Source organism: Mycetomoellerius zeteki, unplaced genomic scaffold, assembly GCF_001594055.1.
Source record: "Mycetomoellerius zeteki isolate Tzet28-1 unplaced genomic scaffold, Tzet1.0 scaffold186, whole genome shotgun sequence".
Taxonomy (NCBI): domain Eukaryota; kingdom Metazoa; phylum Arthropoda; class Insecta; order Hymenoptera; family Formicidae; genus Mycetomoellerius; species Mycetomoellerius zeteki.
In genome coordinates this window covers 358,561-373,884 of record NW_017256818.1, presented here as the reverse complement: position 1 = coordinate 373,884, position 15,324 = coordinate 358,561, and the positions used below count along the sequence as shown (strand labels likewise).

Below are 15,324 nucleotides of genomic sequence, written 5' to 3'. Positions count from 1 at the left end.
AACGGAAACGCCGGTAATGAAGCCTATTATCACGCTCGCGAGAAGGAAGACTGCGCAATTCCATCTCTCTGCTCTTTACCGTCCTTTGGAACGGTAGGAATGCTGGGATAACGAAATCGATCGTCGATTGTGGAAAGCAAATAGGTTCCCTGCCGGAAGTATTTTAAACTGTTTGTACAGGAGAAATTTTCGTGATACGTACATAGTGATATATTTTTTTAATTTGGTCTCCTCATCCAGTTAATTAAATGCGAGGAATTTAATTAAATCTCTATCCTATTGTTTACGGTAATATCGCACTCTCGCTGGTTCAGAAATTCATAAAAATTTTACATTTTATGAAAAATTATTAGAATCGTATTCTAAAATTCTTCTAGACATTTGGAATTTTTAAATTTTTAATTGGTTTTAATTTTTTACATATATAATAGCTTTTATATATTTTTATACAAATATCGGAGATTCTCCGTCTGGCTTTTTTTATATTAATTTCGATGCTAATTGTTGAAACTTTTCTATAACAGTCTACATAACGAAAATATATAGATTTTACGCCAAATATGTATATGTGAATTTCTATCAAATACTATAAGAATTCAGTAAGAAACTATTGAAAACAAAAACCGTAAAAATAAGAATAAAAATGTAAAAATAGGATGAAGTATTACTAAAGAAAAATAAAGTTAAAACGGATCCTTTTGCGAGACAGTTATATCTCACTTGCATTATTCGTAACAAATAACTGAAATTTTATATGAAGACACACTTTATGGTGTTTATTGCAAAATTTAAGTTTTCAAAAATTTATCTAAATTTAAGTTTTATTAAACTTTTTCACAAAACTTAATTTTTATTTAACTTAATGTTTTTTTAAATGAGTTATCTTTAAACTCAATGATCTTTAAATCCAAAGCTTTAAGATAAATGTAAGATTTAAAGAATCCAGGAATTCAAGATCGCTACATATTCTTCATACAGTTAATTAAAAATAGGCGAGTTATAGAGTTGTGCAAGGATCCTTATCTTTTTGATTTTCAAAAACCTTAACATATTCATTTAAAATCTCACGGAGGCGTGCTGATGATGTCTCATTTCTCGCGTAAGAAAAATAAGAATTTCTAACTCAAAGAACCTAAGAATTCAACAGAACATAAAATTCTCTCTAAGAGACTTATGCCTGTTTCTACCAACGTAATTTAACTCATCTCGATTCAACTTACTCTTCATCTTTTTCTAATTCTCAGAGTTAGAAAAAAATGAAGAATTAGTTGAATCAAGATTAAAGTTAAACTACATTGGTAAAAACGGGCATTAAAGATTTAAAGTTCGAGTTCAAGATTTTAAGATACAAAAAATCCGAATATATACAAAGATTAAAAAATCTCCTATTATATATCCTTTCAGTCGTTTTTTTTATATCCTTAAAGTCCTTCTACGCAATGCATCGACCAATGAAAGGAAATCATTCTTTTTATTTTAAAATAAATATTACAAGTATTATAAAACTAAAACTTTTAATCATTACTTAGAAATGCATTTGCGTTCACAAAGAATCAAACTCATTTTCGCCGATCGGCACATTCACCAAAAGATCCTTCGTCTCTTCTGCCTCTGTACCGCTTCTGTCACCGGAATATATTTTCCATTTCTCACATCTTAAAAATTCACCGCTTCGACGATAAAAAAGGTTGTACAAAGGTCCCTACGCCTTTAACGTTTCCATCGAACTTATCACGAGCCGCGAACTTATCACGAGCAGCAATTCACGCTTCACGCCGCTGATTCGCACTGTCACGTCGATGCAGTTGAAAGCAGTTGCACCTTGCAATCCCCGTTTAGACGGCCCCCCTTACGTAATTGCATTTCATATAGTCTGCCGACTGCAGGATGTTCGAGAGGCAATCGAACAGACTTGTCGCGAAAAATCGCGTATTTCGATAAAAGAGATTCTCGTGATTTTAACAAAATTTTTTTTCCTAATTCAAAATCGAGCTTCTTCAAGCAACGATCGAATTGAAGAGTTCATAATTTTGAGCTGAAAACTCAGAGAGAATCAAACTTCCGAGGGAGGATCTAGAAAGATCTCGGGACTGTTTGATTCTATTTTGTGGTGCCGCGCGCCACAGCTTCTTCCCCGTGTCGCGACGTCGCGATGTTAAATCGAATTTGCTTTCCAATCTCGACGCGATTCGCGAGAAAATCGATTGTGATAACGTCACAAAGTCGCGACGCGCCTCCTTCGTGTTTCTTATAATTGGAATTTTACCCAAATCGAAGAAGACCGACTGCGCTTTTATGGAAAAGACGTTTTGCTGGAGTATTTAGAAATTTAACTAACTACAAAATCTGAAAATATTTCGTTAGACCATAAAATAATTGCATAAGCAAGACGCTCATACTGACTAAAATGTCAAAACTTTTTGTATTGCTCATCATGCTTGAGATTCCTACGTAATTATTTTGATAGCCTAATATTTTTATTTTTAGATCTGTATTTATAACTAAAAAATCCTGCACAAATTATACGGAAAAGTGGCTTTAAATTGACTAAAACTGTGATTTTTTTTTCGTGGATTAAAAGCTGATTAAGTGTTTGCTCAGATAAAATCATAAAAAATGGACAGATCTGGATTGTGACATCAATTAAAAGTTCCATTTTGAGTCTAACTGGACTAAAAAATATCTTTATCTGCTAAACTATTCATTTTAATAATTTAATATTTTTATACAATAACGAGATGAATGTAAAGAAAACACACAGTTGCTTTAAAAAAAAATTATGCAATTATGTAATATATTTGCAAATTTGTTTAAAAACAACTGTTTTCTTTACATCAATTGATTCATAAAGTGATAAAAGTATCAAGACACTAAAAAATAAATAGTAAATAAAGATATTAAATGAAAATGGATCGATAGAAGATTAAACACATGCGAGTGAAAAATACCATATTCGGTTGAGGCGGTTTTCTGTCTAATAATATTTCTTGTGAATTTATACAATTTCCAGTTCAAGTTAACTATGCACTGATAAATTTATCAATCTTGAAACACAGCCCTGAACCAAAGCTGGAGCAGCAACATCATAGTAGATAAAAATATTAATCCTAAAGTAGTTAGGATAGTTGAATATGGCCGGAGACACTACCGCGTCTCCTGATTCAATCCGATTAGACCCGAAATAGCAACTTTCAAATGATGCCGTAAACAAATCTGGTCATTTTTTATGATTTTGCCTAAGAAAACTTCAATCAGCATCTCGTAATCTATGAAATATCACAGTTCCAGCCAATTCGACCGAAGCTACTTTTTCTGTGCGGGGTCGTTTTTAGATACTTCAGCAAAATTATTCTTTTCAATCTTGAGTTTCGCTTCGAACTTCGCGATCAAAATGCTCGAAAAAAAGCCGCGATTTTTTGCCTCTTATCAAAGACGATCGTACTTCTCGTAGCGGGATTCTCGATTCGCAAGAGTAAATAGAGGCCTCGAGGCCTTTTCGTGAAATTAGAATCGTCAGGATTGACGTCGCCTCGCGGCCTTCTTCGAAAATCGATATCACGAATGAAAGATTCCTCTCGCAAGATTCTCGAGACGGAAGGGAGATCCTGAGACTTTTGAGGCTTCGCCGAAGTCGTTCCAGTCGTCGAAGTCGAAATCGCCTCGCAATTCTTTCGCCGGGTCGATATCAAATCAAAAGCGAAAGCTTTCTCTCGCGGGATCCTCGGGGTTCGCAGGATCGCGCGGACGCGATTACGGGACATCGAGACCCTCGCCTCGGGATTCGAAGATTGGCAATTGAATTGGTGTAGAAATCGGTCGAGACACTGCTCTCACGGGAACCTCGGATAGAGGATGAGCACCGTGACGGTGCCTTTAGACGAGAACTTCCAGACTCTCGCGCGAACGTGCCTTTTGCTGTCCGCACTTGCCGTTGGCCTGCACTATCATTGCTACCGACTGGCAGCCGGTCTCGGACGCCATCGGTCGCATCGCCGGCATCGCGAGCCTCAGTTTGTACCAGAACTTGCGACCACCACTGCCGAAGGCGGTACCATTGCCGCCACTACTACCGCCACCGCCGTCCTGCCAAGACAGGATCGTCAGCCGATCGAAAGAGGTATTGTCGGCGTCGCGACGATCCCGTCGCGATCGCTTCGCGATTGTCGCTGTTGTACTCGGTAGTCTCTTCAACGTGACGACGATCACCCGGGTTGGAAGCGACGACAGTTGCTTCAACACCGCGCCGACGCTCGCGTCCGTCCAGATGTTGTCCAGGGAAGCGGGGCTGAGCACGACGACGATTCGCCGAGTTGTGTTGGCATGAGGACTGATTTCCAGGCTCCCTGCGAAACGTCAGAAGGTATTAGAACTTATGGCCAAAGAAATTTAAATAAATACCAACAAATACAATTTAAATAAATTTAGATAAAAAACAAACTTAAATAAATATTAGGAATTCAATTTCGGTAATCTTGGCCTTGTTATACTCATAGAAGTTCACCCGCATAAAGTCTATCAAATGGTGATGTAAAAAATTAGGACATAAAACAGCAATTTTGTTATTCTTTTATGCGGTATATTTTGGGGTATTATATACATATTGACACACCAATTGCAAAAGATTTCTAAATTATTTTTAATTTTATATGCCAAAATGTATTCCGTAGAACATTGATAGTATAATCAAGAATTCGCTCAGAGAACACAGATATTGATTTATGTTAGCTATACCTATAAGTGTATGTTGCCTATCTCCATAGGAGGGGATAAGCTGATAAAAGCTTTACAAATAATTTTTAATTTTATATGCCAAAAGCGAATTTTTGGAATTTATCAATTACACTATCAATGTTCTATGAAATAAAAACAATATATTTTGGCATGTAAAATTAAAAATAATTTATAAAGCAATATAGTGTTGGTATGTTTATAACTATCCTAAAATATATAAAAGAATAACACAATTGTTATTTTATAATGTTCTAATTTTTTACATGACCATACGATAAAATTTACGCTGATATTCGAAGTTTTTACGAAGCGCTGTATTATGTGATCAATGTTATCATCCTGAATAACCAAAAGATTATATCCATCACTCGTTATTTATTAAAAAGTCACTAACAGGTGCAATAAATCATACGAAATGTGTTTAATGTTACAAATTGAACTTTACTTATAATTAATATGAATATTATATTTATTATACATATTTGCATATTTAAATGCTTGGGCGAGGGAGAGACTTTACCTTTCCTCCTACATCCTATAGTGAGAGAAAAATTTGGTATTTTTAACTATAATTACATATTACTATAATTATGATTGTTATTACTATAATATCAGTAAAAATAACTATACGTATAGCTTTATCAATAAATAGTTAACAATCGAAAACGAATGGTTGTTCCAAAAAATAACTATAAATTATAACAACCATTTTTATGATAATAACTACAAATATAGTCATATTTTCGGTTGCCAACTGTATACATATACGTATATTTGTTGATAGAACTATATATATAGTTACTATTTCTAACGTTACAGCAGTAACAATCATAATTATTATAATAACATGTACTTTATACGTTACAATTGTTAAAAATACTTTTCTCTCAGTGTAAACAATTTATAACTTAACCTAATTCAAACCTAATTTTAGTTCCAAATTATTAGAAATAGATTTGTGTTAGATTAGGGTTTCCAGGAATACAGAAGAAATTAAGGCAAACCAAGCAAATAAATTCTTATGAAAATAAGGAAAGTGAAAAATCAAATATTTTATCATTGTAAAGGATATAATTTATGAAAAAAATCCAAAAATTTTTAAATTCTGTCTTTCATATAAGAAATATAATATATTAATCTAAAAAATAGAAACGATCGGTATATATATATATATATAATAATCGCTTGATACTTCTATAATAAGAACTCAAGAAAAATCGTGTTGAAAGATTCAAACTGGGATTTAAGAACAAGTATTTTAATTCGACTTTAAGAAAATTCTAGTCTTTCGTTTTTACACAATTAAGTCTTTCTCAAAAAACTGAAGAAAAATTGCGTTGCATTGGAAGATTTAAACTAGGATTTAAGAACAAAAATTTTAATTCACAAACTTCAAAAGAAGTCAGAGTACCAAATTAGTATTAATGATTAAGAAAAAATGATTTTCTAACGACTCTAATTCTATATTTTTAATGTTGTCTTTATATAATTAAATCCTCTTTAAGAAATGAAAAGAGATCTCGTCGTATTAAAAGATTCAAACTATTTAAGAACAAACATTTTAATTTGCTAGCTTCAGAAGAATGCAAAGAAGCAAATTTAATTTTCAATCTTTTAAAAAATCCTTTAATAAATAAAGAAAATCGTTTCAAATCTTTTAGAATCGTTTCTCTTTGTCTGGACAACTCAAGTATAGTTTCTCCAAGTTAAGAGATTGCCTGATTTTTTAATAATGAGACGTTTGAGAATCTCGCGTTATTGTACTGTTACTATCGAAAGCACGCGGATAAATCTCAATTTTCGCTAGAAACGTCGGTGTCGCGGTATTTTTTTATCCCCCATGGAACGTTCGCGGTGTCCGATTACAGAGTCAACTCGGGCGGGGCGTCGCGCTGAATTTTGCACGTCCCTCTTTCCCAGAGGTATTCTGGAGTCTGGAAATATTGTTCGCCGGCAGAGCGGACGGCTGGATTTCACGGACGATAAAGTGAAAGCAAACCAGCGCGGTGGCATGGCGCGAGCAATAAAAAGCCGGGGGTTCCCTCTGTCATCCGGGATAATGTATGAGTTACCGCGCGCCACCGTGTATATTCGGCCTTGATGCACAGGCGAGTGTGAGCTTAGCAAAAACTGATCGACCGAATAGATGCCGGCGTTACGGCCCGTTGTTTCCAGGGAAACTTCGTTAACTCCGAATGAAACGGGAGCCGAGGTGTGTGCGTTGTGTGTACGCACGGGTTTGTATTGTATGTGCGCGAATGCACGGGGTTCGATTAAAATCGGTATCAAATCAGAAACTGTTGAGAAAATGGTGCTCTCTGACAGACGGCTGTCGAGAAGGTGAAATTTTGCTTTTACTTTGAATCTTAGTTTTAGACGTATGTAGACTCTAAAGATTTATAATAGGTTCTAATCTAATGAATTGAGCTCCTACATTGAGCCTGTAAATGGTAGTTATTGGAAAATTTCCTATTTTTAGGTTCAAAAGAAATTTTCTAAATAGAAGCTATAGATTAAATAATATTAAAAAAAGTCCTATTTGATTGTTTAAATATCAAATCAGGTTTAATTGAGGTTGAAAGAGATTCAAAGTAGGACTAAAATTTCGACTCGGACTAACTCGATTTTTGGAAAATGCGATTCATTCAATTGTAAGTCCAATTAAAGAGAGATTCTTGAGAGAAGACAGCGTAAAATTTAAGAATTTAAATTTTATTTTGCGAGCTTCAAGAAAATTCAGAGAAGAAAATTTCAATTTTCAAAGCTTTTTAAGTTTTTTTAGAATTTTGCTGAAGTATCAACATTCAGAGAAAAAGACATAGCAATGGCAAGCAATAGAAGCAACGGGGGTATTCGAGTCGATTTGCGAATTATGGTTTTCGTTATGCCGCAGAGCAAGTTAACGTAACCTGACAATAATCCCCATTGCGATAGGAACTCGCGAAGGGAGTTACTCGATCGTGAACAGGATCCCAATCGGGTATAGTGCGTACGCGTTCCGTGTTTCATCAAAATTCTAATTTCCGAGGTCAACGAAGATCCTGTAGTAAGTGTTGAGATTAATCGAATGGGAGGTCCATGGCTTTAAGGTTGATTGGCTCATTATCGTCACTCGTGGACAGCCTGGAGACGAAACTTGCCGAGGTCTACCCCTCTTCTGGACACGTACCAGGAGAAAATCACGAGTCCCCTGCGGACACGCGAAATCCCGGTCGCTTTGCTAGCGGAACTTTATTCATTGACTATCAATCGGACCGGCCGACTAACCAGACCGCCGCTCTGCAGAAGTTCACGTGTTAAACCCCGGGGTTACCTCCTTCACTACCCCGAAGCAACCCGACGGCGGCCATCATGTGCAGGCCGGACGTAAATTCATAAGCCATATAATCGGGATGTCGTAATTAGCAGAGTATACACGGTGTGCCAAGGTGTGTGTACGATATACAAGATCGGGGATGTGGAACCAGCGTTTGACCCACGTATGTTATACGTTACCTGATCGCGCACTTCATTGGAGAACGATAGAACGCACTCCATACTCTCGGTGCAATCGGATTAAAGCAGTAAGGTAACGAGCGTGTCGGCTAATCGGACGATTGTAATCAGCCTGCTAATGTTGTCTGAGAGCGAAGCGCGCAATCTGGGAGAGAGCTACAAGCTGGTTGAAACGTTCGCAGCACATTCGACGCGTATACAGAATGCATATACTCTGTACAGAATGATTGACTTAGGATGAAGCAACGAGTTAATTAGAAAAAATTACCGACTATAATAATTTGTTACTTGTTGTCTTAGATGTCTTGATAAGATTTTTCCTTTGCTTTACGGTGATATTCTATAATTCCAGATTTTTTTTTCAACGATCTAACAACAACGATCTAATTTGCGATCATACATCGAATTGTAAGTTTTTCATTTAATAAAATTTTTCTTATAATTTAAAATATACCCTTGCCGCTTTGTAAGTAAACTTAACAGCTAAATCCAGAGATACAAGGAAGTCTACTTTAATCAACTCATTAGAATATCTCAAAATTTCTGAGTTTAAGACAAAAATGTTTCTGACAAAAGTTACTAGAAGCGAAAAATGGTGAAATGGCTGATCTTAAGATGTCTTCAAAGTTAGATCAAGATCACTTAAAATTTCTTAAATATAAACCTCCATTTTTATTGCAGCATATTCTTGTAGTCAATGTCGGGATGTTTTTAAAACACTGGTTACAAAATTTTTCGATAAGAATTTTTTAAATTATGAGTCCTCAAAGTTTAGATACATCCGGCATTAGCGACCCTGTATCTCTAGATTGGTAATTAATTTGTTTTATTCGTTACTAGATCCGGTTATTAAATCGTCCGATTATTAAATTTTAATAATCGATAATAAGATTCTTAAGATTCTTGCCTACTCATTACATCTTGGATTGTGACGTCAGAAGCGAGAAAATAGAAAAGAAAATTTGTGCAAATTATATTAAAATGTAAATACTTTTAATAAAATAATATTTGCAATCGATAGAATAGATTTACAAGCTATGCCGAGAACTCTCCTTGTATTCCGGTAATCAATCTCAATAAAATACCGAATATATTTGAAATTGAATAGTGTCTAACCAAATAACAAGCTATATAATAGTTATTGAATTGAAATAAATATGATTTTATTTTATTCTGAAATAAAAGAAGAGGTATATTTTACAAGAGTATTCTATCAAGTGCACATATTGTTTTATTCAAAAATATTTCTACTCCATTGTGTATTTTGCAAGAATTTTCGTCATACAAGGTGTATGATAACTTCCGGTATTTTAAAGTGATGTGAGAAGTAAAAACAAACACATAATCATATTTTTAACTTTCTTATTGTAAAGAATAACTAAAAAAATTTCTTGCAAAAAATTACCAAACACATCATGTTATCAAATTCCCACACGAGTGCTTTTAGTGGCATGATGAATATCGAGCCGGTATTCCATTTTACGGCAACCGCTTGTCGTTAGTTGTGGCGGCCAAAATTCGGTAGCATAAGACATTCATGTTTAGTACCTTAGTGGAAAACTATGTCCTTGATACGTTTCCAAGGGATTTTTAATATTAATATTAAAACCTAAATTTAATATTAAAATCCAGGAGATTTTTCATGTAAATCCTGTATTTTCTCGCTTCTGACGTCATCAATCTAAATGTTCGTGGTGAATAGTCAGGAGCCTTAAGAGGGGAGAGATTTTTATGATTAAATTAAAGATGAAAATCGCGAATTTATTTCAGATAAAGAAATAAATAGACAATTCTCCGTTTAGGTGTTATTTCCTACATAATTAGATAAAATTTATTAAATATATAAGTGTTATCTGCATCCTTGGAAACCATTTTTTTGTCTAATTTTTTTAGGATATTGCTTTACAATCAAACATAAAATTAATATTAAAAAAACGTTATTACAAAATGATAATCAATATAAAACTCTAATTTTTGCATAAAAATTGACGCTATTTGTGTTGTTACTATTTTGTAAATAGATCTAATTAGATACCTTTTAATTAGATTTTCATCTTAGATAATTTGAAAAAAGATAATTATCTAGATAACTTGGAAAAAAGATAACACTTTTCCATTTAACAAGGGAAGTTTCACAACTGTTCGGAATTTGATTCTTCATGAAATATGTTGTTAAACACAAAAATCTAAGAGACACGTATTTTTTTATTATACGGACAGTTGTGAAACTTCTCTTGTAAAATATAGATAAAGATAATATAGTAAAGCCATTCATCTAGATAATTTTAATTCTTGAGATAATTTCATTTAGATACCAGCTGCTTAAAGATTAAAGATTACCAAGAGATTCATCAGTAAAATTTATTCATGAATTTCTTGATAATTTTTAATTTTTAGGTAATTATATGTGGAATGTGGAAACGGGCCGTAATGATCTGAGATTCCATGCACTTTTTCCTGTACATGGAATCTCCCGATAGGACCTACGTCTATCCCTCACCAACTTCGCGACTCGAAAATATATATCACAGTCGTACACATGGGATCTTCGCGCGCCTAATTCGATATTGCGACTGCCGCCGCGGAGACAAACGAGACACTCCACGGCCGAGAGTGCGGAGAACTTTCTAATTCAATTTGCCAAGTTGCCGTGATTCCCACGATTCACCATAGCGTTCCCATCACTTCCGATTATACTGCGAGGACCACCCTCTCCTTCTCGCGCGTTCCCGTATACGAGGATAACGATCCCATGACTGCGGCGGGTGATTCTTCCGTGATCAGGCTGCCGGGTTGCAAATCTTCTTTATGCTGAAATAAATTGCCCCAACAAATGCCCGTGCACTACCACGTGGTAGCAAAATCGTCGAGCCATCGCGTGAGAAGCAAAAAAAAAAGAAAGAGAGAGACGGAGGGAAAGAGAGATTGCCCTACATTGTTACCCATGTGGTTTCGATACTACAATTGGACTAGCAGTGGCAGAACAAAAGGAGAGAGAACGATCCGTATTTTGCTAGCTTCCCTATTCCAACGCGAAATTCAATCCAATTGCGTGCCTTTGCGGTTTAAGGATCTACGCACGCGTAATTGGGTATTTTCACGTAATTCTAGAAATTTCGAGAAATAGACTCGAGATTTCGCGCAAGAATATTGCGACTTCTTTTAAAGCTCTTGGAAACTGATATCAAAATAATAAAAGAAAGAAATGCCTTTAAATTAAAAAAAAGTATTAAAATAATTAATATCGGTTTTATACTCATAAAATTTTCATATCAAAATAGATTTTGACATTTGACATTCCTGATGTAGTAACAAACATTCTATGATTCTAAATTTTTAATTTAAAATAATTTCCTTTTACGTTCTTTGCATCCCGCGATTTGATAATGTTTCATAATTATTTTAATTCAATTTTATTTTAGTGGGGCATATTTGTCAAATTAAATTTGTAAAGAAATTTTCCAATAATTGAGAAAAATATTTTAAAAATATAATTGCGCTTGTAAAAATGCACAATTATTCCTAAATTATAATATAGAAATATTACAATATGAAGTATTATACATTCAATAGCGCTAAATTTAAAATTTTAAAGTTAAACACCTTTTGGGATGCATGCACGTGAATCGATTTTTAGGAAGTGTTCATCGAGCATTTGAGAATAACTTGTCCTGATTTGTTTCTTCGATATGCTGCCAGCGTTACATTTATTATATTCTTACATTTATTATATTCTTGAAAGAAAATAAATCAAAAAGTATTTACATCTCAAATTGGATCATCTAATATTTGACAAATATAATTTTGAAATATTATTCTGAGAAAACTGTTGTTATAGCAATTATTGTAAAAATTGTCAGTTTATAATGCCATTTGTCCAATGTTTTCATTATTTGCCTATCGGGGATATAAATAATGATAATTGCAACTTCACAATGCTTTTAAATAAAAAAAATTATATTGAAATAATTATTGCATTTCGCGATTCAATAATGTTATATAATCTAGTTTTTAATTCGATTTCATATAAATAACGATGATTTCCTTTTAGCATAATATTCCTCCTCTCACAATATATCATGTTCGATTTTTGGCTTAATTTGCATATCCAAATTTTTAATTAAATCGCCCACGAAATCCGCGCCTCTCGAACTCCGCTTCATCTCTCGACGAAACCGCGATCGATAATACCCTTGGCTGTATTATCCCGAAAGGCTAATCCGATTTCCGCCTCGTGATCCAAGCGAGAAGAGCTGCAAGAGCTGCTTTTATTTAGCTCTAATTCATAAGCTGCGCGTCCACGTAAAGTTACTTTTCGAACCGCAATTCGTGGTCTACATTCGCCGTCGTTGAGTATCCACCCCCTCAATCTGTCGTATATATCTGTATCCTTCGCTCACGCTTATATTCGCGGCATGTGAGCTGCATCGCCGCGGGATGCACCGCAAAGTAAACCCCGTAGAGAGTCTCATCGAGCGCACGACGTTCCTGTTTTTCTCCTTCTCCCTTTTTTTCTCCCTTTCTTTTCTCTCTGTCTCTTCGTTCTTTGTTTTTAAAAGAGTCCTCATTCCTTATGTAACACGATAAGGATCTTTTTCGTGTCGTTGCTACTGAATTGTACATACTCGGTGTCGCGAACGAAACGCATCCGATACTCCATTCTCTTTTTCTTCCTTTCTTCCTCTATCTCTAGCGTTTTCTCTTTTTTTTTTTGCGACGTTCACGAAGAAAATTCGAAAAAGATTCGGAACTTTGCGTGAACGATTTTTTACTGCGGTTCTAGAAGTGAGATGACTTCTCCGAAATATATAAAATAATTTAAAGAAACGCACAGAAAGAATGATTTTACTGAAGTATCTAAAAAATTAACTAAATAGAGATCTAAAAATTTGTTACACACCATCAAAATAATTATAGGAATCTTAAGCATGAGCAATAGGTAGGTACTACAAAAAGTTTCGACGTTCTAATCATAAGTTTGAGTGTCCTAGATAATTATGTTGATGGCCCGACAAAATTATTTTCAAATTTGTATTTAGCTAAATTTTTAGAAATTAAAATAAATTACAATAAAAAACAAATATAAATTATTTATATGAATTATCTATATTGTTTATTATTGTAATGTAGCCTTAAAGACCTTGCTTTGGCTCGTAGCCCTATCTTTGTGTTATTTATTTTTTAAATTAATTGAGCCTTTTGTTATTTAGTTGATTTTTAGATACTCTAGAAAAACCGTCCTTTCCTGAAACCTTTTTCCTAATATCCTTGAAAATGCCACGAATATAGTTGAGGAAAAAATTGAGGAATCACTCGAGGGATTGAGGGGGTACCATCCGAAGTGGCACTCTCGTATTCCGCGGGTATACCGTAGCTGTCGCTGTGACTACGTAATTATCCAACGAGAGACAGGGGTCGTCGCCGCCGCTAATTAACGCTAGTAGTGGCCGTGAGTACTTACAATTGTGATTCAGCTGAGACAACTCCAGCGCCGCGCACTTGTACCGATGCCTAGACTCCAGCGTGGGTATCACGATACCGATCACCAGGCTCGAATCCTTCTCGTGGTAGCACACCAGGGCGTCGCATTCCTTCCCGTCTGCAATGCATAGTCATGTGGTTTCGTGATTACTCGTGTTTCTTCGCTCTGTCAACTGGGCCAAGCTGAACCAAACGGACCAACCAAACGAGAAGCAAACAGGGTTGTAACAGTTAATTCAGCTCTTGGACAGATGAAAGAATGGTTTGCAGTATCTCTCAGTTTACCTTTTCTCTAATTCTTCTAGATAATTTTTATAGGATCTTAAAGGAAGAGGACAGAGAAGGTTGTATGATTAAACTGAAAGTAAAATGTGCGAATTTATTTCAGGAAATGGACACATTTTTTCGTTTTAAATATTATTTACTACTATATTTGGCATGTAGAAAATTAACTTGTAACTTATTAGAAATGTAGATATATAAAACACAATATTTTTAGAATATATATAATATATATGTTATATAAATATTAAAAAGAGTAAATAATATTCATAATATAACATTCTGGGAATACTTTGTGCTTATAGGGCAGATTTGGAAATTTATTACAGCTACCAAATATTGAGTGGAGTAGTTTAAACTAAATGTTGAGGTAATATAAACATAACTTTACCTTTACAAATATTTGGTATCATCAAACGGTGCTTTCCAGCAAGAGACACAGATGACGCAGTGTAACCCAGTGAATCATTACATCCTTGTTTGCTAACGTTAAACAAAGATGACATGATCACTGTGTCACACCATGTCGCTTGTTGGAAAGCACCAGGAAAGTAACAGTAACATTTAATTACCTTATATTGAATCACGAGGTAATACTTATGTTTATCTATTAACACTTAGTTGAAACTATTTCGCTTAATATTTGGTAGTTATAACTAGACTTTTTTTCAGTGCAGTTTCATAAGAAGATACTTCATAAGAATTCCCTGCTGTTTGAGTTCTTTCACAGGTTTGAGGGTTGAGTTAACAAACTTCTCGGAAAACACAAGATATGTGCGACAAATATTGAAATCTCTAGATCGATGTCTGATCCTCGATCGATCATCGAATCTTCCAAATCCGATGGGACAATTTCAGAAAGACAGATCCACGATGGGTTTTAGCGCGGATCGGACAAACTTCGGGACAGATTAAATAGCTTTTCGATAAGGAACGCGAACTGAACTTCCCGAGGGGGGGAAGATTTGCGTCTCTTATGAATATAAAACAGAAATTTGGCGCACCTCCGCGAGCTGTGCGATCCGAGAACGAGTTTAAGTAGAACAGGATGATGAGGAGGGAGAGACAGGGGGTCGAAGGAGGGCGTAATAATTCGCGCATTATCGCTTCCGTTTACTCGAAATTTATTCTCGCGTAGTCTGGAGCCGCGCGTAACCGTTCACTCGAGAAATAGATTAAATCGTTATCGCCCGTGCGCCATTATGCGCGCAAAATGTCCTATAGAGGTAAATAATGTGTGCCATAATGGCTACGTCGCTTATATGATGGCCGCGACGGCGGTTAAGGAAATCGGTTACGATGTCGCCCTTTAGTTTTACCGTAATTTTGACGTTT

General features: G+C 35.1%; 1 protein-coding gene across 1 annotated transcript in view; it reads right to left on the bottom strand.

Annotated features, from left to right (window-relative positions):
* Nucleotides 1–3,141: 3,141 nt before the first annotated feature.
* LOC108721859 (interleukin-1 receptor accessory protein-like 1) overlaps nucleotides 3,142–15,324 on the bottom strand; it is a 253,589-nt gene continuing 241,406 nt past the window's right edge. The window contains exons 6-7 of the mRNA XM_018446633.1: nucleotides 13,688–13,825; nucleotides 3,142–4,343 (exon numbers count right to left, since the gene is read on the bottom strand). Coding sequence (XP_018302135.1) covers nucleotides 3,874–4,343; nucleotides 13,688–13,825 — 608 coding nt within the window. The 3' untranslated portion in view covers nucleotides 3,142–3,873. The remainder of the gene's footprint in view (nucleotides 4,344–13,687; nucleotides 13,826–15,324) is intronic.